At 44.0% G+C, this 27,235-nt stretch overlaps 1 protein-coding gene and 1 non-coding gene across 2 annotated transcripts; both read right to left on the reverse strand.

Annotated features, from left to right (window-relative positions):
- Window positions 1-20,613: 20,613 nt before the first annotated feature.
- Window positions 20,614-20,685, reverse strand: TRNAS-GCU (transfer RNA serine (anticodon GCU)). Its single transcript has one exon. It is a non-coding gene; the product is annotated as a tRNA-Ser (tRNA).
- A 1,438-nt stretch (window positions 20,686-22,123) lies between these two features.
- On the reverse strand, window positions 22,124-26,655 carry MYCN (MYCN proto-oncogene, bHLH transcription factor). The gene is made up of 2 exons (XM_060233683.1): window positions 25,766-26,655; window positions 22,124-23,667 (listed from the first exon to the last, which is right to left on the reverse strand). Exons 1-2 carry the CDS (start codon window positions 26,568-26,570, stop codon window positions 23,069-23,071), a joined length of 1,404 nt encoding a protein of 467 aa, XP_060089666.1. The 5' UTR covers window positions 26,571-26,655; the 3' UTR covers window positions 22,124-23,068.
- Window positions 26,656-27,235: the final 580 nt, after the last annotated feature.

Raw genomic sequence — 27,235 nt, forward strand, 5'->3', positions numbered from 1 at the left:
TGCCAGGCCAAAATATTTCCCTTTATACAGGCTTTGAAGTAAGGGAGTCCATCTTTTTCAGCTGTTTCATGGTCTACTCCAAGCCTGTGGGCTTTTCAATATCATTTTAGACAGCTCTTTTGTTTTATGCTACTTTTATACCCTGGAATGTTTCCATTAGCCTGTTTTTTATTGTATTGGCTCTTTTTTATTGTTCATTAGATTGTTTTTATTGACATGCAGGTATTGTTTTAATTGTGAGACTAGCAACCCTACTTTTTTCCCCGGCCACTGATGGGGGATAAGTAATGGGGTAAAAAGCCCACCCACCAAATCATCCATTCTTCTAAAGGGGAACTGAGCTCTGTAGTCTGGAAGATGAGCTGTAATTCTGGGAGATCCCCAGGTCCTACCTGGAGGCTGGCACCCCTATGTGAGACTGGAGAGGTGGCATGGAAAGGAAAGGAAAGGCGCCCTGTGCAAGCACCAGTCGTTTCCAGCTCTGGGATGACGTTGCTTTCACAATGTTTTCACGGCAGACTTTTTACGGGGTGCTTGTATAAATAAAATATGGCAGTTTCCATCCTTTCTGTAGGCATGGGATTCCCCGAGAAGAAAAAAAAAGTGATAGGAAGTCATAGGATGTCAGGTTCACATGCCAGCAAGAGGAGGAGCTAGAGTTATGAACCCCAGCAGCAAGGAGCGGCAGATCAAGAGACCCGGGGACAGGAAACACAAGCTGTCCTGTGCTCTGCAGGCAATCCTAGTCAGGCCTCCTCTCCCAGAATGCCCTCAGGATTAGAGAGCATGGCCTGGGAGCCTTCAGGTAGTGCCAGGAGTAGGAGCTGGAGTGGGCACACAGGCTGCATCTCCTGCGGCTGGTTGATCCAGAAGGGCAGCTTTCCCAAGCTTCTGCTTAAGCAGGATGGGAAATAACCAGGCTCAGCTGCCCTGCTAGCCAAAAATACACAAACGATTGTAACCCAAAAATTACTAATGAAACCAGGAATATTTAACATCCGAATTCATTCAAAACTTACCAAAAATCATCAACATTAATACTCAAAATATATAAACTAAAATGCATTAGAAAAGTCCACACAGGGCTTTTTTTGGTAGAAAAAGCCCAGCAGGAACTCATTTGCATATTAGGCCACACCCTCTGACATAACTATTGTTTCAGACAGGGCTTTTTATAGGAAAAGCCCAGCAGAAACTCATTTGCATATTGGGTCACAACCCTGACACCAAGCCAGCCAGAACTGCGTTCCTGTGTTTTCCTGCTAAAAAAAGAAGCCTTGTGTCCACATAAGTTTTTTTTTTTCCCCAAAAGTTCATTGAAATTCATAGAAAATCCATGAGAAATTTATCATTAAAGAATCCAAATGCCAAAATAGAAATGTCCTTCTTCTCATTGATGTAGTATCCACCATTTAATTTATATAGCTTACTCAAAGAAAAATCTACATTCCTGTCAAACTCCACTTGTACAGCTTCCTCACAAGAATATCCACAGTCCCATCTACAGGCGATCGACTTGCTGCTTGTTTTGACTGCCACTTCCAAAATGAAATAAGTTCAATAGGAAAAATTCAATGGGAAAAATTATTTTATCGGTTGGCATTCACTCATTCACCTCATTCACAGGTGTTGAACTCCTGTGGCTGTACTGTGCTTAGGCCAGGATCCTGCAAAGAATTATTGTTTTCATTCTATGGTTCTGGGATGAGGTTGGATGCAGCCACTTGAGTAGTTTGCCTCCTTTGGGCCACTTCACCATAGCTTTCTGCCATTCCTGCAGACTGAGAGTGTCATTTGGGGACTGTGGTCTGAGTCTGCATCCTGCCCAGCAGAGGGAGGGAGCCCGAGTGACTATTTCAGGTGCTGTTGGCAAGGCCTACACCACAGGCTCAGGCAGGAAGAATAGCTTCTGATGCTGCTGGACCATTGTCAGCAGATACCTCAGCATGTTATGCCTTCCCTGGTCCCGCCTACCCTTCTGGGATGGTGGCCTTGGCATCTTGGGCTTATCCCCTGATGAGTCTGAGTCATGGAGTTTGTTGGTGAAGATCATGACAGAAGATTAATACCTGAACTACAGTTGAACAACAAACCCAATAGCACCCTCTGGTAGGGTTGCCAACTCTGGGTTTGGAAATACCTGGAAATTTGGGGAGCTGAAACCTGGAAAGGGTGGGATTTGGTGAAGGACCTCAGCAGGTTATAATGCCATAGAGTCCTACAACTCAGCCATTTTCTCTAGGGGAACTGTTCTTGGTCATCTGGAAATCAACTGTAATCATGGGAGATCTCCAGTGCTAGGGTTAGCAACCCTACCCTCTGGATGTTTCTGGTCAGAAAAATAGCACTGGGTGAGTCTAAGTCATCTGTCTCTGCATATCACAGTCCCCATCCGAACTGGGACCACACATGCCAGAGAAGTGCAGAGCTTCAGAACACAGCTCTTCATTAAACCAGAGATGTCCTTGGGGTAAAGGAACACATAGCTAGGCTCATGTACTCATTTACAAGTTTATGGGTCTAAAACCAGAAATGAATGGTTATTCACCAAGTCCGCCTTTCCTGGATGCAATTTAACCCAAGGGAAATTGAGTTAAGTGAAACAAAGATGCCAAAAGATATCCATGTCTCAGTCTTTGGGACTAGTTCTGCTGCTTTCATCCTTGGATTTTTCCTGATTCCAGTGAACTGAGAGAAGTTACGCTGGATGAACTTAGAGGCTGGGTTAATGTGAGAGTACATTCAGAGCTGTCATTTACAGGAAGGTCATAAACCTTTAGCCACAGAAAATTTAAACTTACCTCAGAACATCACTAGACAATTCACTCAAGTGAATACAATGTACTGTCTGTGCACAGGAGCTTTTAATGGGTTTTCCCATTTCACTGTCTCAGGTGGTAAGAAAAACCAGCCTGCAGTAAGAAATGTGTGTTTATAGAGCAGGGAGAGAGAGAGAAAAAAAAATCTAAAACCAGCTTGCCTTTTCCCCACATGCATCAAGGCTTTCCTTCTTAATTGCACCCTGATCTCCTGCGAGCATCAATGGGAGTGTTATGTGTGGTAAGACTGCAGGGCTGAATATGTAGAAATATGTCTGGGCTTACATTCCATCCCATCCATGGAACTGGATATGCTGCTATTAATCTCACAATTTTTAAGGCTGAAAATAAGATTTCATCATAGACCAAAAATACTTGCAAAGCAGGGTTATTTTGTTTAGTTCATGTGTGTTTTCCCCCTTTGCCTATTACCAAATGAAAGAGGAAATAGAATATCGTAGACAGGAGTAGGCTGAGTACAAGAAAGGAACCTCAGAAATCCTATCTAACTTACTATTTCTATCTGTATCTTGTAGCTTGGGTTGGACTGATAATATGGTGGTGCATTAGGTTCCCAACCGCCAGGTGGAGGATGGAGATCTCTTGGAATTACAGCTGCTCCCAGACTACATAAATCACAGGTTTATGTATCACTTATTAATTTAAAACATTTATTCCACTTGTCTTGAAGAAAATAGCTACTTTGGCAGTTATCCAGAACTTACGTCATGCCTCTCTTGGAATCACTGGAAATTCTATTGTTTTACCATAGAGTTTCCAGAAACTTTTAAAGGGACATGACATCACTTCCAGGTTTTGCTTGGAAGTGAGGTCACTCTGGCATGCTGATTGTGCCCCCATCCCATGTTTCACTAAACTGCTGATAAAAAGGGTAATAAATTGAAGCCCAGGGCTTTTTTGGTAGAAAAAGCCCAGCAGGAACTCATTTGTGTATTAGGCCACATCCCCTGATAACACCATTATTTCACACAGGGCTTTTTTTGCAGAAAAAGTCCAGCAGGAACTTATTTGCATATTAGGCCACACTCTTTGATGCCAAGCCAGCTGGAGCTGTGTTCCTGTGTGTTCCTGCTAAAAAAAAAAAAAAAGCCCTGCTAAAGCCTAATCCCAATAAGATGGAAGTGCTACTGGTGGATGGAAGATGTGACTTGCTCTGGGCGGTATTGCACTCCCTTTGAAGGAAGCAGGTCCTTAGGCCTACTGTTGAATAAGGAGGTGGCAGATGTGGCCAGGAATGCCTTTTATCAGCTTGTGGAATACCCTTTACTCTGGAGAAAAAACAAAACCAGTGTTTGTCTGGTTTAAAAGAGGAACTGTAGGACAGCTGAATGTGCAGCCCTTGACAGAATGCTCTACTCACAGTTGCTAAGGAGAGATAAACTCTGCTAGAAAGCCCAGGCTAGCCTGATCCCATCAGATCTCAAAAGCTAAGCAGGGTTGACCCTAGCTAGTATCTGGATGGCAGACCTCCAAGGAATACCACGGTTGTGATGAAACGGTAGGCAACGGCAAACCAGCTCTGAAGGTCTCTTACCTTGAAAACCCCTAAAGTTAGGGCTTTTTTGTAGAAAAAGCCCAGCAGGAATTCATTTGCATATTAGGCCAAATCCCTGGATGTCACCATTGTTTAGCATGGCTTTTTATAGAAAAAGCCCAGCAGGAACTCATTTGCATATTAGGCCAGACACCTAGATGTCACCATTGTTTAGCAAGGCTTTTTGTAGAAAAAGCCCAGCAAGAACTCATTTGCATATTAGGTCACACCCCAGACACCAAGCTAGCTGGAATTCCATTCCTATGCATTCCTGTTTAAAAAAAACCCCTGCCTAATGGTCACCATAAATCAGCTGTGTCTTGAAGGTAAGAGTGGGGGGAAGAGACAAGTACATTACTGAACAAAATGACAACATGATGCAAAACTGGGCATTTCAAGCTCTCAACAAGCAGCTTTAACGTGCATAGGTAAAACATGCAGCCAAAGGAACAGAAACATGCACACAACTGAAAAGATGCTTTCCTAACTGAATGTAGCCCGGAAAGAAAAGATTCCATGCATAACTACACAAATATTTATCAGCCTATAAAAACACTTCCAACCTATCTGCCTGCTTCATTGCAGCTGATGGTCTAACTGGTATTAAGCGGCCAACGGCATAAGTATTGCAAAACTGATTGATCACCAGCATCGCAACCCACTGCTGACAAAAAGAGGAAGCAGCAGGAGGAAGTATCCAAGGAGGGTGCTGGGAATGGGAGCCACACTCAAAATCATCATTTACAGGTCCTTTCTCAGAGGGATGACCCCCCCCCCGCAAAAAAAAATCACCCAGAGAATGAAAGTGGGGGAAAGAAGAGAGGAAATAGGAAGGGGCGGCCCTGCTCAAGATGGGGAGCAAAGGAAGAGCTCCATCTCAGGCCAATGTCATTTTCCAGGACCCCTCACCTAAGTTCTAACAGCAAAGCAGAAGCCTGTGTGGCTCTCAGCCCCTCCTCCACAGGTACCCCTGAAACTGGAGTCTAAACCACAAAGGGGGCCTCCTGCACCATCTCCCACCTGGGAGGGGGAGTAGAAGGACTGGTCTCTCCCAGATGCCATTGATGGCACCACCAGTCCAAGTCCAGTCTTAACCCCTCCCCTGCCCAGCCATGAAGCCCCTTCCTCTTCCTGCCCACACTCACCTACCGTTCTGCAGCTGAGGCAGCAGCAGTCTGAGTGCAGCAGCAGGGGAGGTAGCAGTGCTGACCTCTGTCCTCCCTCTCCAGCATTGGGGGCACCTGGCGGGAGCTCAGGTTCCAGCTCCATGGTGGCTGGTCACTCAGACCACTGGTGCATCTGATCCAGCATCCTGTTTCACACAGTGGCCAACCACTTATTCCAGAGGAGCCAACTACAGGCCATAGAGGCCAAAGTTTTCCCTTGATATTGCTTCCTGGTATTGGTATTCAGAGGATTACTGCTTCTGATCATGGAGATTCTCTTTAGTCAGCATGACTAGTAGCTACTAATGGACCTTTTCTCCATGGATTTATCTAATCCCCCTTTAAAGGTATTCATAGCCATGGACTTCATTACATTCCGGAGCAACTAGGTATAACTAAGCTTATTTTCAGGTCATCTGTTGTGGTGCAAATCTCATATTATCCCTGCTGCTTAAAGGTAAAGGTAGTCCCCTGTGCAAGCATCAGTTGTTTTCAACTCTGGGGTGATGCAGTACTGCAGCTTTAGCACTCTGCGCTATGGTGCTCTTCCCTGCTGCTTACACGGAACCTATTTTCCAGTAAACAAAATTATGGTATTCAAATTATTTAACCTGAAAATGCTAAATAATCAAAAGTGTGGATGATTGTTTTAATTATTTAATGTTTTCAAAATGAAATGAGTGTGGAAATAAACATTTATTTGACTTTTTAAAAAAATGTCATTGCATTTTAAGGAAACATTGATGTGGTTTGTTATTGTGCTTTTAAAAAAATATGAATGATTTGAATACCAGAAGATGAATCACTGTAATACTGATTGCCAAAAGATTATTATAAAGGAGGGGGAAGAACGCATACTAATGATATTTTAAATGAAAAATAGTTCACTAAACACAAGCCATCCCTGACTGTATAACGAGTTATTGTTATTATGAGTTATTGTTATTTTAAAAATGTTTTGGGATAAAAAGATCCACAACACAAATGAACTGCTGTGAGAGCTGAGTGATGCTAGATTGCTTTAGTGAACTTTCTCTAAATGATTCACTGCTTTAAATAGGATTCTGAGCTTTAAATAGCCGTGGGACTGACATTTCTCATGCATCTAACACTCCTTTAAAAAAAAATTCAGTGCATGTTACATAGCAGGAATTATTCAAAGTATCACACATATTGGGCGGATGGACATCAGAGGCTGCTGATACTGTTAACAGCTTGTTTATTTATATCCTTTAACATTCCCCGCAGACAAAATGCCCACAAATCATGCACATAGCTGGGCTGCATAACTAAAGGTCCAGGCCAGATACCCACATGAGGAAGCCTCTGCCTACTAAAGCTTCTTCTACTTGGTCTTTGTTGATATGTGAAATACTTTTAGAGGCCCATTTTCTTATAAAATGGAAAGAAGCCTATATGTTTCCTCAGTTCTTCATACCTGGGACACAGTTTGTATTCTAGATGACAACTAGTGTTTCTTTAAGTCAAATATTAACGCCTCTACTCACCTAGCGTTGTGTTAAAGAAAAGCAAAATGCTGAGGGTCAGCATGGAAAACCTAACCTTATGATGATTTCTTTAATTCATATCATGCTTTTTTCCCCTCATAGGGAATCTCCCATATTGGTACCGGCCAAACCATACTCCATCTTTCTTTCCAGTTGGGACCCAAAGCATTTTCATTCCTCTCTCCTCCATTTTAACCTCACAACACCCCTGCCGAGAGTGACTGGCCCGAGGTCACCCAGCAAGCTTCCATAGCAGAGTGGGGATGGGAACTTGGATTTTCCAGGTCCTCGTTTGACAAGCTAACCACAACACATGCTGAATTCCAGTATATTCACTCTATTGTGTGACTTTTTAACCACACCTTGAGATTCATATGCTGACTTCAGATAGCATAGGTGCGCAGCTAGTCCCATGAAGCGTTCCTTAACAAATGATCAAATGCAATTATAGTTTTAAACTACACAATTGCTTTTCAAGATAACATTCACTTGACAAGAGGTCTGAATTTCTCTATTATGGGTGTCCCCCCACTCCTCCCCCCCCAAAAAAAAATAACTCAGCACAAATCCTTGAACTCTTGAAAGGAAGCTGGAAAGCAAATGTGGTTTGACATATTGTTTGCTATTTAGGGTTAGGGTTTAGGAACAAGGAGACCTGAGAAGCATACAACCGGCTGCAAAAGAAATCTCTTCATACCTCAGTGCTCATAGCTACTTGTTCTCTGCATACACTGCCTACCAAACATTTGGCTGAAAACCCACTCCAAAGCACAAAATAAATGAACCGTACTTTGCATAACATTAACTTTAAAGTAGCTGTCCCTCATGTTTTTGTAATGCAACCACAGAATGCTCTGTCTTTTACAGTGCAGCTTTCACACTTCAGAATTACCACGACTGTAGTCCACTATTCTATAAACCTTTGGCATCTATTATTCTATAAACACCTCATTCTGAAGTCTCCGTGCATTGGAGAGTAGTAATATGTAAGAGAATGAAATCTCTGAACAATGGGGAGAATTCCTTGCTGATGTCATGACGCAGCAGGTAATAGAAGTTCACTACCACAAGATGTTGTGATGACCTATGACTTACATACAGTGGAAGTAATTACATTGAGTAATTCTCACATTAAATATAATGCATGTACAAGCAAATGTGTGATTTATCCAGGTATTAGTCCCAGTTTCATTTGTAAAGTGGGAGCATGTTGGATCTTTCTTACAAATAGGTGCATATGTGTACCTGCAGTTTGTAAGAGCACATTCACCATAACATGTGAGCAAGGCTCTTGAGAACTTTTTAAAGAACACATCAATTTGTGAAATTGGTAAAGCTGCAAATAGACCACCAACATACAGAGCTATTGTACATCTGAATACCAAAGAGTGGCGATTAAATGAGGAAAACCTTTGTAGCCGATGTTGCCTAGGGGCTTCTGCCAGAAACAGCGTTAAACTAGATGGACCTTACAATTCTCCTCTGAGGCAAGTATTAAAGTTTTTATGGCATAATAAAGACAATGGAGATTTGGGCTGGAATAACTGGTTCAGGGATCTGGCATCTGCTCTTGCTTGCTGTCCAAGTTAGATATTTAAGCAGTATCCCCCTCCCCTCCCCAGTTATGATGTCACATAGATTTTTTAAAAAGTTTTTTTTTTGAAAAGTTTCTTTTTCTCTTGCCACCAATGGAATGAGGATCTCCCCCAGGAGCTTTCCCACCATAAAGGGAGACATTAGCAACCCTAACTAGGATCCAAAGTGGCTTACATTGCTATATTTTCCTCCATGTTATCCCCATAACAGCCCTGTGAGGTAAGTTAGGCTGAGAGTGTGTGACTGGCTCAAGGTAACCCAGCAAGCTTCCATGCCAGAGTTAGGATTGTCAGCAGCAGTAGCAAATCTGGGGCTGGAGTCTGGGAAGGGGGGGGTTAGGATGGGGTGGGACCTCAGGGGGGTATAATGCCAGAATCCACCCTCCAAAACAGCCATCTTCTCCATGGGAACTGATCTCTGTTCTGGAAATCAATTGTAATTCTGGGAGAACTCCAGACCTCCCTTGGAAGTTGTCAACTCCAAACAGAATGAGGATTCAAGTCTATGGCAGGTTTCACACTGTGGAATTGTCACAATTTTATCCCATTGGGGGAAAAAACGCTTGAGTTTGATCTGTTTCCAGGCTATCAGACAGCTGCAGTTGAACCGGCAGGATCCTAGCAGCGATCCGTGGTTGCCCATTCACACTGCTAGTGTGGCTCAACCGTGGACCAGCTGTGGAAAGGGTTGTTTTTTAAAAAAAAGTCTCCCGGTGTGTGCGCTCAAGCAGAGAAGTGCTCAAACGCACCTCGGAGAGGGGTTGGGGGGGGGAACCCTGACCGTGCTGGAAACAGCTTGGCAGGATCGCACAGCTCTTCTGCTTATGAGTCACACTGGTGCATTCAGACAGCAACCGATTATGCGACCTACAGGGGGATACTACCAGGAAAATCCATGTAGCTTTTTAATGCAGATAGGAGGCATCTGGAGATGGGGTGAGAATGAGTGCAGCTTGGAGGGCAGATTGTGCTTGTGTGATTGTGCACTTTTAATCCAAATGTGAGGCAGGGCTACGTCGGGCCAAATCTCCTGTGTGAAACCACCCAGTGTGTCCCAGATCCTCTAACCCAGGGGTCCTCAACCCCCCATCCGTGGACCAGTACCGGCCTTTGGCCTGTTAGCTACTGGGCCATGAGTTGCATAATTATTTCATTATATATTACAATGTACTAATAAGAAGTGGGGAAGACAATGGCAAACCCCAATAAAAAGTCTGCCATAAAAATGTTGTGAAAACAATGTCACCTCAGAGTTGAAAACGACTGGTGCTTGCACAGGGGACTACCTTTACCGTTAATAAGAAGACAACATTGGATTTATATCCTGCCCTCCACTCCGAATTTCAGAGTCTCAGAGTGGCTCACAATCTCCTTTACCTTCCTCTCCCACAACAGACACCCTTTGAGGTGGATGGGGCTGAGAGAGCTCTCCCCAGAAGCTGTCCTTTCAAGGACAACTCTGCAAGAGCCAGAACCGGATCTACATGTTTTTTGAGAGGGGGGGGGGGCAAAATAAAAAAATGCCACCCCCTTATGGGCCATTCTATTTTATGGTCCCATAGAATACAATGGGCTCCATACCCAATTTGGCACGCCCCCCCATCAGCGCCCAGGGCAAGCACCCTCCTCTGCCCCACCATAGATCCGGCCCTGGTGAGAGCTATGGTTGACCCAAGGCCATTCCAGCAGCTGCAAGTGGAGGAATGGAAAACCAAACCCGGTTCTCCCAGATAAGAGTCTGCACACTTAACCACCCACCCAAACTAATAGAAATAAAGTGCACAATTGTAGCATCCTGAAACCATCCCTATCCCCCCCCCGGTCCATGGAAAAATTGTCTTCCACAAAATCGGTCCCTGGTGCCAAAAACGTTGGGGACCACTGCTCTAGTCAGTATATCACACTGTCTTTTACTTTTGGGACTTACCTCAGAGTTGCCTGCTTCAGATTGCTCCCTAACTCCCAGCTGTCCAAAATCCAGTGACTTACCACCTACTAGCTTTCAAGACTTACAAATTATTTCCAAATGAAGCAGGATTTTATTAATGGACATATTAGAATACTTTAATTTGTAGGAATATATCAAGCTGACTTTTTAGGCCGATTAACTAAAAACCAGGAAGACTGTAGTGAAGCAGTTGCTACTGAAAGAAAAAAACAACAACAGTGAGCCTTACCAGAGTCTTGCATGCATTGCCTGCTTGGTTCTGACCACCAGCGAACTAAAGTCTGCTTTGTATATCTAACTTCATCACTGGTGTCATCCTTTGACTCTTTGGCACCATGGCTAGAGAGGAAATAATAGGCTTGCCAACTCCAGCTTGGGACATTCCTTGTTATTTGAGGGCACATGCTGGGGTGTTTGGAGCTTGGGGAGGGAGCTCAGCAGGGATCTGATGCCCCTACAGCGAGGGTGTTTTTTTTAGCCCGTGGGCACTTTTGGAGTGTAATATAGCATGGTGGGTGCAGCCACAAATTGCTGCCACAAAATTACTGCCGCAGAAGGTGGAGCCAGCTACAAAATGGCAGTCTCAATTTTCCTTCAATCACACAGGGAAGACCCTTGCGCTAGGATTACCAAGTCCAATTCAAGAAATATCTGGGGACTTTGGGGGTGGAGCTGGGAGATTTTGGGGGTGGAGCCAGGAGCAAGGATGTGACAAGCATAATTGAATTCTAAAGGGAGTACTAGCCATCACATTTAAAGGGACCACACACCTTTTAAATGCCTTCCTTCCATAGGAAATAATGAAGGATAGGGGCACCTTCTTTTGGGGCTCATAGAATTGGATCCCCTGGTGCAATCTTTTTGAAACTTGGGGAGTATTTTGGGGAGAGGCACTGGATTCTATACTAAAAGTTTGGTGCCTCTACCTCAAAAAACAGCCGCCCCCAGAGCCCCAGATACCCGCAGATCAATTCTCCATTATTTTCTATGGCAATGTCTCCATAGGGAATAATAGGGTTCCCAGCACAAATTTCCCTCCCCTCCCCCCGCTTTCTGATTACCTTGAAGTGGGGAGAGGGCCTCCAAACCGGGGGGGATCCCCTGCTCCCACCTGGGGATTGGCAACCCTACCTTGTGCTGTGGGGGCAGCAGCTGCCAAAGCAATTTTTTTTTTAAAAAAATCTGTGCTATCAAATCTCCAATGGCCAATCAAAAGCCTTGCTGGGGGAAAGTAACTTCTAATTTTTATTTTTAAAACTTAGTTATTTATTATATTTATTAGACACCCATCGTGCAAATTTTAGCTTACTTAGCATCAGGGCTTGAATTCAGCAGGAGCTCACAGGAGCACAGCTCCTGAACCTCCAGCTAGGGTCTGCATGCAGTGGGGTGTTCTCTCCCCGCTGCACACAGATCCCAGGGCATGTGCAAATGAGATATGATACTGAGTTCCTGCACCTTTTTCTCTGCAAAATGACCCCTGCTTAGCATTTACAGAAATTCAGGTTTGCATTTTCTTGACAAAGCTCAAAGCTTCAGATATTGCTGAGCAGAAGACTGAGATGTGTGTTGCAGAGCTCTGCATGCAGTAAGGCCTGGGATGGATTGCTGTGGGTCTGCTTGTAGCTCCATTTGAGGATTTGGAGCTAGGGTTGCCAGGTCAGTGCTGGAAAATACCTGAATATTTTGGGGGTGGATCTAGTGGAGGCAGGGTTTGGAGAGGGGAGGGGCCTCAGCATGGTACAATGCCTTCAAATCAGCCATTTTCTTCAGGGAGCTAATCTGTCAACTGGAGATCAGTTGTAAAAGTGGGAGATCTGAAAGATAAACAGAGTCAGGCCTATCAGAGTCTTGCATTCTTGGTTCCAACCAGTGGACTAAAGCCTGGAGGCTGGAACCCTACTTGTGACTCATCAAGCAAAGTGCTCTCTCAAGGACTCTTTCTTGTGAGTAAGCTTAGGCTTTCTCACACTTATACAAGCCTAACCTATGAGACAGGACTTATAATGAGGCCAGATACTAGGTTGGCCAGTTCTGCATTGGGAAATATCTGGCGATTTGGGGGGTAGAGCCTGAAGAAGTTGGGCTTGGGGAGGGGAAGGAATTCAGTTGGGTACTACGCCATACAGTCCACCTTCGAATGTGGCCATTTTCTCCTGGTGAGCTGTTCTCAGTCACTTGGTGTTCAGTTGTAGTTGCACGAGGTTTCCAGCCACCACCTGGAGATTGGCAACCCTAACAGAGGCAGTTATTGCAGGTAGCAGATTTGAGGTGGGGGGGGGGGGAGAATAGTGTTAATAGCCAGGGGGAGGGAGTTCCTCTCAGAATTACAGCTCAGCTCAGGACTACAGAGATAAGGCCCTGTGGAGAAAATAGCAGCTTCAGAGTGGGCAAACTGCAATATATTATAGATTCTGGAGGGAATCCCTCCTCAAATTCTCCCCTGCACAAGCACCATCTCCAAATCACCAGGAATTTTACAGGCCAGAATCGATGGCCCTAGGGAGGATATCTGTTGCCAGCCTCTGGTCCCACTTGCTTAGTTCCTCCCCAAGTGCCAATCCTTTTTGCCTCTTCGCTCTCTTCCGTCCTCCAGGCCTTTTTAAAAACAGTGTCTTTTGGCAGTTGGCCTCAGGCAGCGCTGAGTTTATATCCTGCTGACAGGGATTTCCGTGAGCAGTGATCCAAACTTGAAATGTCAGGTTGGGAGACCTTACTCTGTGTCTGTCTGAACAAGGTGTTCTTTTCAAAGCACATCAGGTCTGATTTGAGTCTTCGTGTACTTACTCATGTATGTTTTAAAATGTAATACAGCCCCCCCTCCCCGAAAAACAAATCACTTTTTGTTTTTGGTCTTATTTCAGTCAGAAGCGTGACCTTGTTGAAAAGTAGCAAGATGCCAAAGCTCCGCAATAGGATTCACTTCTGTCTGTCCTTCTAATACAGGGGTGACCAAACTTGCTTAACATAAGAGCCACATAGAATAAACATCAGATGTTAGAGAGCCACAAGACATGTACTTCAGATGTTTGAGAGTTGCAAGGGAGGGAGGGCTGAGTGAAAGAAAGCAACTTTAACTTTAAATGCAATCTCCAAGATGGCCGATGGGTCAATAGGGGTCTTGAGAGCCACACAATATGTGTGAAAGAGCCACATGTGGCTCCCTAGCTGCAGTTTGGCCACCCCAGTTCTAATACAAACATTATTATACCTGTATCATCTAAACAGAAACCAGGTTCATATTTGTGGTGTTTCTGTTGAATTCAGCAAGGCTGCATGCTCACATTCACCCATGTCACGTCCTCTGAAAAAGAACATGACAAATTCTGCAAGAATTTCAATCTGATGCCAAGCATGGAAGCAAAAGGCAAAAAACTGCTCCTCAGGTCCTCACTTCATCTTGCAGACAAGGAAGTCAAAAGGAAAGGGGAAATATCTTTATTTCGGATCAAGGACAGCTGGATAACTTTTGTAAGCCAGTAAAGAAAGCAGACATATCCCCCTAACTAGAGACTTTTCAGACTAGATGTTAAATAAGGTATCTCCATGAGGAGATGAGGAGGCGGAGAGGAGAAGAATGGGGGGTTGCTCTGACAATAAAAACAATCAAATGGTACTAGAAGAGCAGAAGGCTCAGCATGTGATTTGCCTAATCAGTGTAAAATACAAATGATTGATAAGGTCCTATGGGAGACGAAAGATCTGCCAACAAATTATCTGGTGACGGTGTGACTAGAGAAAGAACAGAATGATGTAAAATGAAAATGCAGCCTGATTTATAGAAACAGTTATGCCTGATTGAAGCTTAATCTATCAAGTGTGGTTTCAAGAGGCCCGGCAATTGTTAGCACATAATGTAGCAGACCTGTTTCATACTGTTAATGTGAAGCAGAGTTCCATCTCAGACTGAGCCTTGGAATGCAGTGGAGAGGGAAGTCCTCAGAGATAGGCCACACCCCCTGACACCAAGCCAGCTGGAACTGGGTTCCTGTGTGTTCCTGCTCAAAAAAGCCCTGGTAATACCTGAGGATTGTGGGGGTGAATCCTAGGGAGGTGTTTAGGGAGGGGAAGGGCCTCAGAAGGGTACAATGCCATAGAGCAGGGGCGTCAAACATGCAGTTTGGGGCTGAATCAGGCTCCCAGAGGGCTTCTATCAGGCCCCCAAGTAACTGTCATCTGCTTCCTTCTCCCTCTCTCGCTTCCTTCTGCATCACAGCTTGCTTTGCCAGGCTGGCTCAATTGCACAGGAGCTGCAGAACAGAATCTCTATTTTCTCCATTGGTTGAGGCTCCTTCCTTGGGGACGAATAACTTGCTTCCCAGGCTCTCTCAATTGCACAGCAGAGCTACTAAGCCAAGCCTCTCTTCCTTCTGTTGACTGAGGCTCCCCCCCCCGCCCATTCCCCTAGGGAAGGAAAAAAAGTGCCAGAGCTTCCTTTGCCCAGTTCCCTGGATCCCATGGGAGAAATACAAAGAAAGCACCTTTAAGACCAATGAGTGCTAACGTTTTAAGTTTTTCAAAAATATATTTTTGTTTGTGTTCTTTATAAAATGTATATCTCTGTTACCTAATCTTAAAGAGATGCACACACAGCCCGGCCCAACCAGACATGGCCCAGCCCACCAAGGTCTCTTTTATGTCAGATCCAGCCCTCATGAGTTAGACACCCCCTGTCATAGAGTCCACCCTCTAAAGCAGCCATTTTCTTCAGGGGAACTGATCCCTGTTGTCTGGAAATTAGTTGTAATAGTGAGAGATCTCCAGGGTCCACCTGGAGGATGGCAACCCTACAGGAGAAACTCAAGACCTGCTTCAGGTTCAAGTCTTGCTCCGGAAATAGCATGCAAGGTGGACAGCATGTCCTAAGTGGGATATTCATGGACCAAAATGTATACATATTACACATTCAGAAGCCTCTAGAAGCCACCTGTAAAACCCAGAGATGTGGGTTTTAGGATAGCCTTACAGATACTGAAGTTTGTCAGGTTCAGAGTTCATTCAATTTGTTGTTTCTGTGTTGGAAAAAAAGACCCTCAGTTGAGTTATACCTAGGAAGCAATAACTAACTTATTTTTTTTTAAAAAAAATACAAGTTAAAATTCATCTAAGCTACCCAGAGGAAATAAAATCTATATGACATTATAGGTGTTTATATAACGTTGATCTGAGAACTCACAAAATGGTGGCTGTCAATGGAATGCTAGTAGACCTAAGAACATAAGAGAAGCCATGTTGGATCAGGCCAGTGGCCCATCCAGTCCAACACTCTGTGTCACACAGTGGCCAAAAAAACCAAGCGCCATCAGGAGGTCCACCAGTGGGGGCCAGGACACTAGAAGCCTCCCACTATGCTCCCCCAAGCACCAAGAATACAGAGCATCACTGCCCCAGGCAGAGAGTTCCAACAATATTCTGTGGCTAATAGCCACTGATGGACTTCGGCTCTAGTTTCAGAGGTGACCTGTGCTAGTCTACAGTAGTGCAGTTGGATCCGAGTCAGGTGCTGATGTATCTGACCAAAAGAGCTTTAACTCTCAAAAGCATATTCTTTGAAAATCCTGTTTGTCTCTAAGGTGCTACTGGACTTACATCTATTAGAGTAGACCTAGTTGGATAAAAAATGAGCCCCGTGGCACAGAGTGGTAAAGCTGCAATATTGCAGTCCTAAGCTCTGCTCACAACCTGAGTTTGATCCCAGCAGAAGCTGGGTTCAGGTAGCCGGCTCCAGAATGACTCATCCTTCCATCCTTCCGAGGTCGATAAAATGAGTACCCAGCTTTCGGGGAGGGGGAATGTAAAAGACTGGGGAAGGCAATGGCAAACCACCCCGTAAAAAGTCTGCCATGAAAACGTTGTGAAAGCAACGTCACCCCAGAGTCGGAAACGACTGGTGCTTGCACAGGGACTACCTTTACTTTTACCTTTTTTTTTAGTTGGATAAAGCAGTAATTCTAGATGGGTAGCTAACTATGTTAGTCCTTAGCAGCAAAATAAAACAGAAGTCCAGTGGCACCTTAAAGAATAACAAAATGCTTTCGTCATCAGCTTTTCTGAGTTCACTATGTCTCTACTACTGTACCTGCATATCTCATTTCATGCTGAACTCGATTTTATATTTTGCCTAATAACAGTTGGGGGTGCCTCACACTGATTCTGAGTGAACCGATGACTCCTTGTACTAGATCTTATTTGGGACCTGATAGATTTATACTGCAGTTAATATGATGAAGTGAGCTCTGAAAGCGTATGCTGGAATAAATTTTGTTAGCCACTGGATGGGACAGAAGCAGTCTGACTGCTAAAGAAGCAACACAAGCTCCATCCATTGAATATAATGGGAACAACTGAAAACCAATGTGGGTTTTTATCTTGTATGGTGATTTGGAAACCTAGCCTTTGGGGTGTATGCAGAATATCTTCTTCTCAAATGCCTCTTTGGAAAAGACAATCTTGGAAGTGATACAACAGAGAGAAGAAGAGATCGAATTTATACCCCACCCTTTACTACCCAAAGGAATCTTAGAGCAGTTTACAGTCTCCTTTCCCTTTCCCTCCCCACAACATACACCCTCTTGGGTAGGTGGAGCTGAGAGAGCTCTCACAGATACTGCTCTTGAGTGGAACAGCTCTGAGAGAACTTGTGGCTAACTCAAGGTCACATCAGCAGGTGCTTGTGAAGCTGTAGGGAATCAAACCCGGTTCTCCCAGATAAGAGTTTGCACATTTAACCATTATACCAAACTGGCTTAATTTGCCTTTGGTACAAGCTGACATAAGAGGGCAATTCAAATATCCATACAAAGCCACAATCAGGTACTAAGCCACAACTATATGGCTGAAAGAACTGTCTTCCAAGTGTCAGCCATTGTGCAAATTTGGCTCTCCTGCAGAAAATAGAATACAAACAAATTCTTGGGCTTAGGTGCCATCTGTGTGGTGTTTCCACCATCTATTGACTGAACATGAAGGAACTGGGAAAGTTTCTTCAGTGTAGAGATGCATTGCTGGTGACCAAGATCAAGTTAATTCATGCCACAGTTGTCCCCATTACTATATGTGGGTTGAACAAAGCAGGAGTCACGGGTACCTTTAAGACCAACCAATTTTTATTTAGAACAAGCTTTCGTGTGCTCTTAAGCACACTTCATCAGATGAGGAATCCAGCACACAGGAATCTCACACTATATATCAGGGGTGGCCAACGGTAGCTCTCCAGATGTTTTTTGCCTACAACTCCCATCAGCCCCAACCAGCATAGCCAATGGCTGGGGCTGATGGGAGTTGTAGGCAAAAAACATCTGGAGAGCTACCATTGGCCACCCCTGCTATATATGGGTGTGAGAGTTGGATAATGAAGAAAACTGACAGGGAGAAATTTGATTCATTTGAAATGTGGACTGCCAATAAGACAAAGAAGTGGGTTCCAGATAAAGCATGAACTCTCCCCAGGAGCTAAAATTACTAAACTGAGTCTATTGTACTTTGGTCACATTAAGAGAAAACAGGAGTCACTGGAAATGACAATAATGTTAGGGAAGCTGAAGGCAGTGGAAAAAGAGGAAGATTCAACCTGAGATGGATTGACTCAATCAAGGAAGCCATGGCTCTCCATTTGCAAGGTTATCAATCATAAGACAGGGAAGGCACCATGATCACAAACCCGTCTTTTGTTTGGTTTGTGTTTCAGCCAGCCAAGGAGAAAGAGCTATCTTTGAAATGGGTTTTAAAAGTAAAATAAGAAATAAATAACATTGCAACACTTATTTTTAAAAATGCTTGCAAAGGCTATTCTATCCGAAACATTAAAGGCTGGAAGGGTTTGCAATGCCTGGACTCTGGAACGCCGTAAGCCTTTGGAGGAAGGTAATCTGAAATTGAGGAGTACGAAACAAATCTGGCGCAATTTTCCATGCCCGCACAGCACCTTCCATCAAACACAAAGCTTTCTGGTTTGAAGATTGGTCTTCTGTTTTATTTTGCTTGGTTGGGAAGTCTTCATTTTTCAGTTTGGCATGTCATCATTTTATCCAAATGGACAAACTGGGATGTTTTCTCCCCACGGTTTGGGGTTGTTAACTAGGATTAGACTGTGTTGTACAGTCCCAGATGAAGGAAACCTCAGCAAATTTGAGTTTGACTATTTCTCTGTTGAACTCTGTATATAAAAGGAGATATGGGAAACAGGTGATGCTCACATCTGTTGTGACAAGAGGTTTTAAATGTGGCCTTTATTGCTATGTACCAGGGCTGGCCGGACTTGCTTAGTGTAAGAGCCACATAGAATAAATGTCAGATGTTTGAGATCCTCAAGACATGAACATCAGGTTTTTTTAGAGAAGGAAGGCAGGCAAATAGATGGGGAGGTGGGGGTGGAAAGAAAGCTGGCTTGGCTAGGAGAAGTTATTTAAAGAGACAAATGCCTTCTCCAAGCCAGCCAACAGATCAGTGGGGGCTTGGAGAGCCACACATGTGAGAAAGAGCCACATATGGCTCCTGAGCTGCAGTTTGGCCACTCTGCAGTTGGTCACCCCTGACCTTCACAATTGGTGCAAAACTGTCTTGCAGGGCAATCCAAAGTAATGTTTTTTGTTGTTCAGTCGCACAGTCAAGTCCGACTCTTTGTGACCCCGTGGACAAAGTCACGCCAGGCCCTCCTGTCTTCCACCATCCTCTGAAGTCTGCTCAAATTCACGTTTGTTACATCAGTAACGCTGTCCAGCCATCTCATCTTTTGCCGTCCCCTTCTTTTGTTTTCTGTCTTTCCCAGCATCAGGATCTTCTCCACTGATTGCTCCCTTCTCATTTGGTGGCCAAAGTATTTGAGCTTCAGCTTCAGCATCTGACCTTCCAGTGAACTGTCTGGGTTGATTTCCCTTAGGACTGACTGATTTGATCTTCTTGCAGTCCAAGGGACTCTCAAGATTCTTCTCCAGAACCATAGCTCAAAAGCATCTATTCTTCTGCCCTCGGCCTTATGGTCCAGCTCTCACAGCCATACATTACTACCGGGAATACCATCGCTTTGACTATACGGACTTTTGTTGGCAGGGTGATGTCTCTACTTTTTATAAGTAATGTTATATGCTTCTAAATCTATTGTAAAGTAAAGTAAAGTAAATTTATTTTTATATCCCGACCTCCCCCGCCAAAGGCGGGCTCAGGGCGGCTCACAGACATGGAACACCATATTGTAGTTGGTGAGTTCAGAAGGGTATCAATTTGTTTAGGATTACAACAAAGTTTGAGTCCAGTGGCACCCTTAAGGCTAACAAAGTTTAATTCTGGGTATAAGCTTTCATGTGCATGTTCTGTTGCTTCAGACCAACATAGCTACCCAACTTAATCTGTTTAGGATTGCACTGTTAATGGACAGGTTGTAATGTGTTTCTGGTTATTAGTTAAAATACAGTAATATGAAAGAACAAGTGCTTGCTTTAGGATAGGTTGTTTACTAATCTGAAGCAACAATCCCTATCCATGTTGTTTCAGCCAAAAACTTGCTTAATATCATTTTTCCCCTCTATTCATCTCAACATAACTAACCTATATTTTCTTTCAACCACAGATAATCACATAATAACGCACCAATTCAAACTCAGCAAAGTGATGCACACACAGATGTTTTACCGATCAACATAATCACGCTTGTTACAGAAATTTAAGGAAATGTGCTACAATGGGACAAAACCAACACTTTATTTAAACACCTTAAATAACCAGCTATTTCAGAGGATATCTGCTACAAGATGCTGTGTCTGAGTGCACAAACTTGCTCTTAATTTTCTCAGATGTGAGCTGTCCCACTGGCGATAGAATTCACAGATCCCAGGAAACTCCTGGATAAATCAGGCTTTATACAGTGGGCAGTGTAAGTGGCAATAAATTATGAACATATGAAGCTGCCTTATATTGAATCAGACCCTTGGTCCATCGAAGTCAGTATCGTCTACTCAGACTGGCAGCAGCTCTCCAGGGTCTCAAGCTAAGGTTTTTCACACCTACTTTCCTGGACCCTTTTTAGTTGGAGTTGCCAGGGATTGAACCTGGGACCTTCTGCTTAGCAAGCAGATGCTCTGCCACTGAGCCACCATTCCTCCCCTCAGTAGCATTTTATCCATTATATTCATAGGTGATAGGTCCTCTGAATAACCAGGGTTAACATGCCTACAACTGCTTAACTTGTTCTGGGGTTCAAGGATTCCATTATCCCTCTAAACAAAGGTCTGCAACTGAGGTTAGGGGTTGTTTTCCAGAAAAACGGATTCTGGAAAGACAACCAGTTTCTTTCCTCAGTAACACCAGGATTTCTGATAATCCTTTTGTACTTGAAGTACCTGGGCAGAGATCCAAAGAACTTTATGCCTACAATATCATCCTAAGCAGAATTACTCTCTCTTACTTTGCAGGGTGTAATTCTGCCTGAGATGGCACTGCTACTTCTGCACACCTAAGAGGGCTTTAAACTAGTGTTTCTCAGATAGAAATCTTGTATGAAGTGCATGGGAAATCCTCTGAAACTGAGGGGAGACTCAAAAGCAGTTTTTAGTGTGACACAGATAAGCTGTTCAAAGAAAGTTTTTAAAAGCACAGCTGAACATGGCAGACCTTCCTTTGGGATACTCAGGGCTTTTTTGGTAGCAGGAACTCCTTTGCATATTAGGCCACACACCCGATGTAGCCAGTCCACCTAGAGCTTACAGTAGTCTCTGTACTAAGAACCCTGTAAGCTCTTTGGAGGATTGGCTACATCAGGGGTTTGTGGCCTAATATACAAAGGAGTTCCTGCTACAAAAAAAAAAAGCCCTGGGCATACCTAAATTACTTTTCCCATCACAATTGAGGGCTGCAGGTCACGGCAGTTATTATTTTATTCCCTTAATGGTTAACATTTCTATTCTGTATTTGAATACCTAGAACTTCCACTATAATCAATGGGCCCTTTATTACGACTAACGATAAATGTATATTCCACATCTTTGCTGCATTTAAGATCAAGATTCACACTGAAAACTTAAGCGGAGTTACAGCCTTCGAAGCTCCTTGACTTCCATGGCCTTAGAAAAGTGTAATTCTGCCCAGGATACCAGTGACAATCCTTCTTGAACTGACAGCATGACACAATACCTAGAGTGTTGGGGCACAGGAAACTCAAATTCAAATTCCAACTTGGCCATGAAGCTCAGGATATTTGGCAAGGCATGAAGTTTTAATGTGTGAGGGACTTTTCTAACATTCTGCTGAAGAAGGGCTGGGTACCTGTGCAAACATTTCTTACTGATTTGGCATGGCTATATGAAACTTAAGAGAAACCCACATCCCTGAACTGATTCAGCTTGCAGTCTGATCCTAAACCAAATTAATATGTGAAGCACAACATATGTTTTAAGGCAGAGTACTATCAGAAACCAAGGCTGTCCCCACAGAACATTGTGCTATTATACTAATATAAAGCTATCATGGGGTGTGATCTTTGCTATCAGCCAGACCACAGAAAATATCATGAAATATCTATAATACAAAAAAACCAGTAAGTTGCACATCATTTAATTGCTATTTATTTAATAAACATGAGGTATTTCAAAGTGCTATAAAGATGCAGCACTAAATGTACATCATTGGAAGAAATTAAACACAGAACTTTTGCAATTACCCAGTTCTATGCAACAAACATTAACAAATACATTAACTGGAAGAAACAGGCTAGGGGAAAAAAAGGCATATATAGTAAATTTCTTTACAAAAGTTTTCTTAGTTCAAAAAAGTGATAAAGTAATATCTACTCAAAACTTTCCACAACCATTTTCATACGAAAATATAAGTATCAAATTTAGTTATGTATCAGCATCATACTAAAGTATACAGGCAGTGTAAGAATTAGTACAGTACATAACAGAGATTAACAATATATTTGTATACAAAACCATGCTCCTCAAACATTGAGGTATTACAGTACTTAGGTGTGAACTTCCAGTCTAATATTGGTAGCAAAAGTAACCTCTCGTAACCCAAGACAATGTACAAAAGGCAATTGTTTATATGGTATTTACAGAGGCAGGCTTTCCTCCTCACCACAAGGGCACAAAATCGATTTTGCCCCATAACACCTGGTAAAACATAAGCACCATTTTAAAAGGAATTAATGTTTCCAAACTCAACTGAATGTTGTAAGCAGCTCCCAAACGCTCACAATATTTAAGAATGTCTAGTAGTTCTAAAAGGAAGTACAAGCGCATTCCGTCACTGTTTGGCAGTCTATTACATCTCCATACAAGAACATCCGTTTGCTCTCCATCCAAATTATAAAGAGTTTTATCACTGACTTCAGAGACTGGATTTGAAAGAAAAACCAACATTCTTAACGTCAAAAACACAACTTTCTTTAAGGAATCAAAAATGTGCAAAGTGGCAGTGGCTGTCCCGATCAGACAATTTAAAAACAACAAAAATACTTTTTTTAAAAAAAAAAAAAAGAAAGAATTAGCAAGTCTGCATGTGTTCTAATTTTTTTATCAACTGCTGTTGCCGGACTTGAAGTTTTTCCTTTTCCAGCAATAACTTGTGCTCCTCAGCCTGTAAGGAATGGACATACTCAGTGGCTTTTTTCAAAATGACAACTTTTGCCGCTTTCTCATTTTTCACCAGTTCTGGCACATGGTCCCTTAATGTGAGGAAACTTGACCTCAGGTCATTACGTCGCTGGCGTTCCAGGATGTTGTGGTTACGTCGACGCTCGCTGTCTTCTGAGTCTGAGTTTCGAGGACTCAAACTCTTCGGCTTTGGTTGGGTCATGGGTTTTACTGGACGGGGTGCTTCACTTTTTAGCTTTTTCTGTGGTGGCACATCTTCGCTTTCCATGTATGGAGAAGGTGCAGCATAGTTGTGTTGCTGATGAATGGGGGCACAGCGCTTAAGGATGACTTCATTTGGTTGAGTTCTCACAGAGGCCAAGGGGCTCATGTTTTTAGAGCGAACTGTGATAGTCAGGGTAGTAACAGGTTTGTTGGAAGAGGAGCGCCTCTTTTCCACTGTTACCACATCGATTTCTTCTTCCTCATCCTCTTCTTCCTCGTCATCATCTTTTGAAATGAGGGGGTGGGGAAGAAAAACAACCAGACGTTATTCTCTGAGGGAAACATAGCAGAAGGCTCTCAAGCATTTAGCATTAATTAGCATATATATACGCTAAATAAAGGCAATTCCCAGGGCAAATACCAATGTATAAATATTTAAATTCTCAAAATATGCAGCGCAAGCAGGAAAACAGCATTGAAAAGGGGAAAAGGCAAGTCTGTATATACCATCCCCAGCAGAAATCTTTTAATAAGTGGTTTTCATATAAAATAGTGGTAAGAACAGGACTTTGAGCTACGCAGGAAATCAAGGTACAACCCAGATACTTGATGGGAGGGCATATTAAAAAGAATCACCTAATTTTCATTGGGAAGCACCCTTTTGTGGGTTTTAATTCAAAGGACAACCCCCCCCCCCAAAAAAAAAAACGCACATGCAATACACACACATACACAATGGAACAAACTTTTTTTTTTTAAGGACCGCAAAAGTGAACAATTGTTGGATTTGTTCTAATGGAGAATGCAAAGCTGTTCCAGTTGGTAGGTCCCTTTAAGCTCAAGTTTTGGTTTACTGCCAAGAAGACAGCTGTTGTGAGGGAGTTCTCCCTCCCTCAAAGCTGTCAATATGCGGTCCTGAACAGAGCTCTGCACTGAGGCTGATCCGGCAAGTTTATGATGACAATGAGGGTACGGATCCATTCATTTGCATAAGAGAAAAATGTTTTACTGTCACACAGGATCTTTTGGGGTTCCCCCCTCCCCCTTAGGAGTGTAGATGTTTTACAGCAGTCAAAAAGCTGGCATTCCACACTGCTCTGCTGAAACCAGCCTTGAGTATTTGTTTGCTGCTATGTCAGTGCCTTTGAACAAGGTAACAAACTGGTCTGCTAAATAATAATTCAGAAAATAGGCTTGTTTACACTTTTTTGTCATCTGCAGCACTTTGTAGGCCAAGGATAGCTAAAACATGGAATAAACTCTGCCATGGCATTTAGCATAAGGGGGTTTGGGGTTCCCATCATCACTTCGTAAATTCTTTTGTAACTTAGGAAGCCCCACACAGTTGTGTGTGTGTGTGTGTGTGGGGGCAAGTCCCCCAAATAAACTTTCTGAGATGACAGTGGGGGTAACAAAGGCAAGAATACTGCCATCTACTGGTCATCCTTTATAACAAATCCAATAGGGAAGCAAGCAATAAAGCTCACTTACTCTTTGAATTGCCAAAGAGCATGCTGGTTCATTCTTTGTTAAATCTTTTTAAAGGGCAAGAGCCACAGATTTCCCCCTCCCTCCTCCCAAAGACAACGCATGTGCCATGTTTGACATCATGGGTAACTCCTGGGTCAAGTACTGCTGGGCTATATCCCAACTCAGCCTGTCAGATGCCAAGTTGTAGAAAAACACAGCTGTAAGAGATTGAAGTGATTTCTGTTTTCCACACATCTGTCCTATCTTTTATCACTTCTGCCCCTTTCAGTCTTGCTAATTCTACACCGGAGGGCTCCGCAAAGGCTGTGAGCATCAACTCTACCTCTGACCTCTTCTCCTTTTAACCTAAGAGCCCAATCATAAAGAAAATTACATTTTTTCCCAAATTCAGAAAGATCAATGGGTTCAGATGGGTGTAACTCTGTTTAGGATCAGAGCATAAAGACTCAAAAGTATCATACACATAAAATAAGACCTAGGATAAATTTCATCGTATCATATTGAGGCATGTGAGGAGAGAGGGCAGTAAATGACCTACTTTAATCTAGCAACAGGAAGAAAAGGGTTAAAAGCCTGAGAGGGTACCTCTTGTTTGCCCACAGACCAAAATATAGCAACCTATTCTTACCCCACCATCATCATACCATACGTGTGGTATGTATTTAAGGAGAACAACACAAAGGCAAGAAGATATTCCATCAGCTTATGTATCAGACCAACATAATGTTGTATTTGTGCCACAAACACAAGACTCAGCTTCCAGCTGGCTGGCAAATATGTGTCTTACACCCGAGGAAGCCCATCATATTGTAAGTTGGGGAGCTGCAGGGAGAGGTGTGGCAAAGAGGGGCCCCTTGTATGCAGCCATGATCAACAGAAAGGAACTATTTACCAGAATCGCTCAAAGTGTCGTCCCCTGAACTGCTGTTGGCACGGCTGTCGCTGGCCACACTGGGGTGGCGTCCGCTGCGCGAAGGGGGGCCCACTGTCCCTTGCACGGCCCCTCCGTTGCCGGTCACGTTCACCCGGATGCCGGCCACTCCCCCTGCAGCTGAGGCGGGAGCGGCAGCCCCCAGCTCTCTCTTGTTAATGGGGAAAGGGAAAACCACCGCTGGGTCTACGTACTCTGAGACCGAGTTGTTCAGCTCTCCCTGGCTGCTGCTGTTGTTTGCAGTGCTGGCGTTGGGGGTGGCTGAGGCAGTGGCGGCAGAGCCAGCTGTAGCAGGAGCTGCAGTCGCCCCTCCCTTGCTCTGCAGCTTCTCATGGACTGCCCTTTCTAGTTTCTCCCGGGCTGAGAAGCCACTCCACATACAGTCCTGGATAATGATGGCGTTGAGGTTGCTGCTTTCTCCTAAGCCCGTGTCAAAGGAATCTACTCCGTCTGTGCTGCCCCACAAGTCAGCTTCCGGGGGCAGCAGCAGCAATTCCGAAGCCCAGTCCAGAGAGTCGTTGGTTCGGAACCCCCCTAGAGCCACTGCTCCCCATGCTAAGGGGGCCCCTCCCGGAGGGTTCTCTTGCAGACCTGCTGGACTCGGAGACAGGGGAGGTGTAGGCAGCAGCTCAAACTTTTTCCAGATGTCCTCCCCTGGGGGAGCAGAATCCGGACCACACAAATAAAAATCGTCTTCGTCCGGATAGAAGCAAGGCTGCAAGGAGTCAAATTCGAGGTCTGGGTTTTTACTGACCATCCCGGGCATCTCTGCCGTTTTCTTCAAGAGGAATCCGCTCAGGTTGGGCTTCAGTAATTTTAGAGGGAAATCCTGTTTTGTTTCCCACTTGGGAATGCTCCCCTTCCCAGCAGGATCTGAAAAGCTGGGGAGGAATAAAAATAAATTAGATGAACAATTCCGAGATGGGGACACTTAATTTGTGATGCATCCGTTTCTTACAATTTATGCTCCTCTGCTTTTAAAAAGCAATGAATCCTGCAATTATCACAACTGGGATGCGTCCTCAACTCATCAAAGAGCAGCTAAAACCAGACTGCCCCCCCACCCCACCCAAACAGGGGCTGGGTTTCTACCTTCGGTAGCAAGCAAATCAGAAGAGCGCTGTATGTTTCTGTATGTGAATGGGCAACTGGCAACCCTGCGCAATCTCTCGTGCCTTTCAGCCCTCGAAAGAATTGTCCACAGATGCCTAGAGCTGCAACCCGCAGTAGCTTCATTGGGAAGCGGGGGGGGGGGGGGGGAGAGAGAGATTTAAAAGCCTTCTGGAGATGGCAGGAAAGTAAGAGGAAGTTTCTTCCCTCTTTTGTCATCTGCCGAGAAGGAAAAGGAGGACGGACGGATGTGAAAGGGTGGGGCCCGAGGAGGGAGAGAGGGCTCCCCTTTGCAAATCGCCAATTCCATTCATTCCCAGT

The sequence above is a fragment of the Heteronotia binoei genome, chromosome 1 (genome assembly GCF_032191835.1).
Source record: "Heteronotia binoei isolate CCM8104 ecotype False Entrance Well chromosome 1, APGP_CSIRO_Hbin_v1, whole genome shotgun sequence".
NCBI lineage: Eukaryota > Metazoa > Chordata > Lepidosauria > Squamata > Gekkonidae > Heteronotia > Heteronotia binoei.

What these genes read in the sequence shown, in the direction of transcription:
- MYCN (XM_060233683.1), bottom strand. Translation starts at nt 26,570, where the DNA reads ATGCCCGGGATGGTCAGTAAAAACCCAGACCTCGAATTTGACTCCTTG. An exon ending in CGACACTTTGAGCGATTCTG is followed by an intron (nt 23,668 to 25,765) that starts GTAAATAGTTCC and finishes TCATTTCAAAAG; the next exon opens with ATGATGACGAGGAAGAAGAG.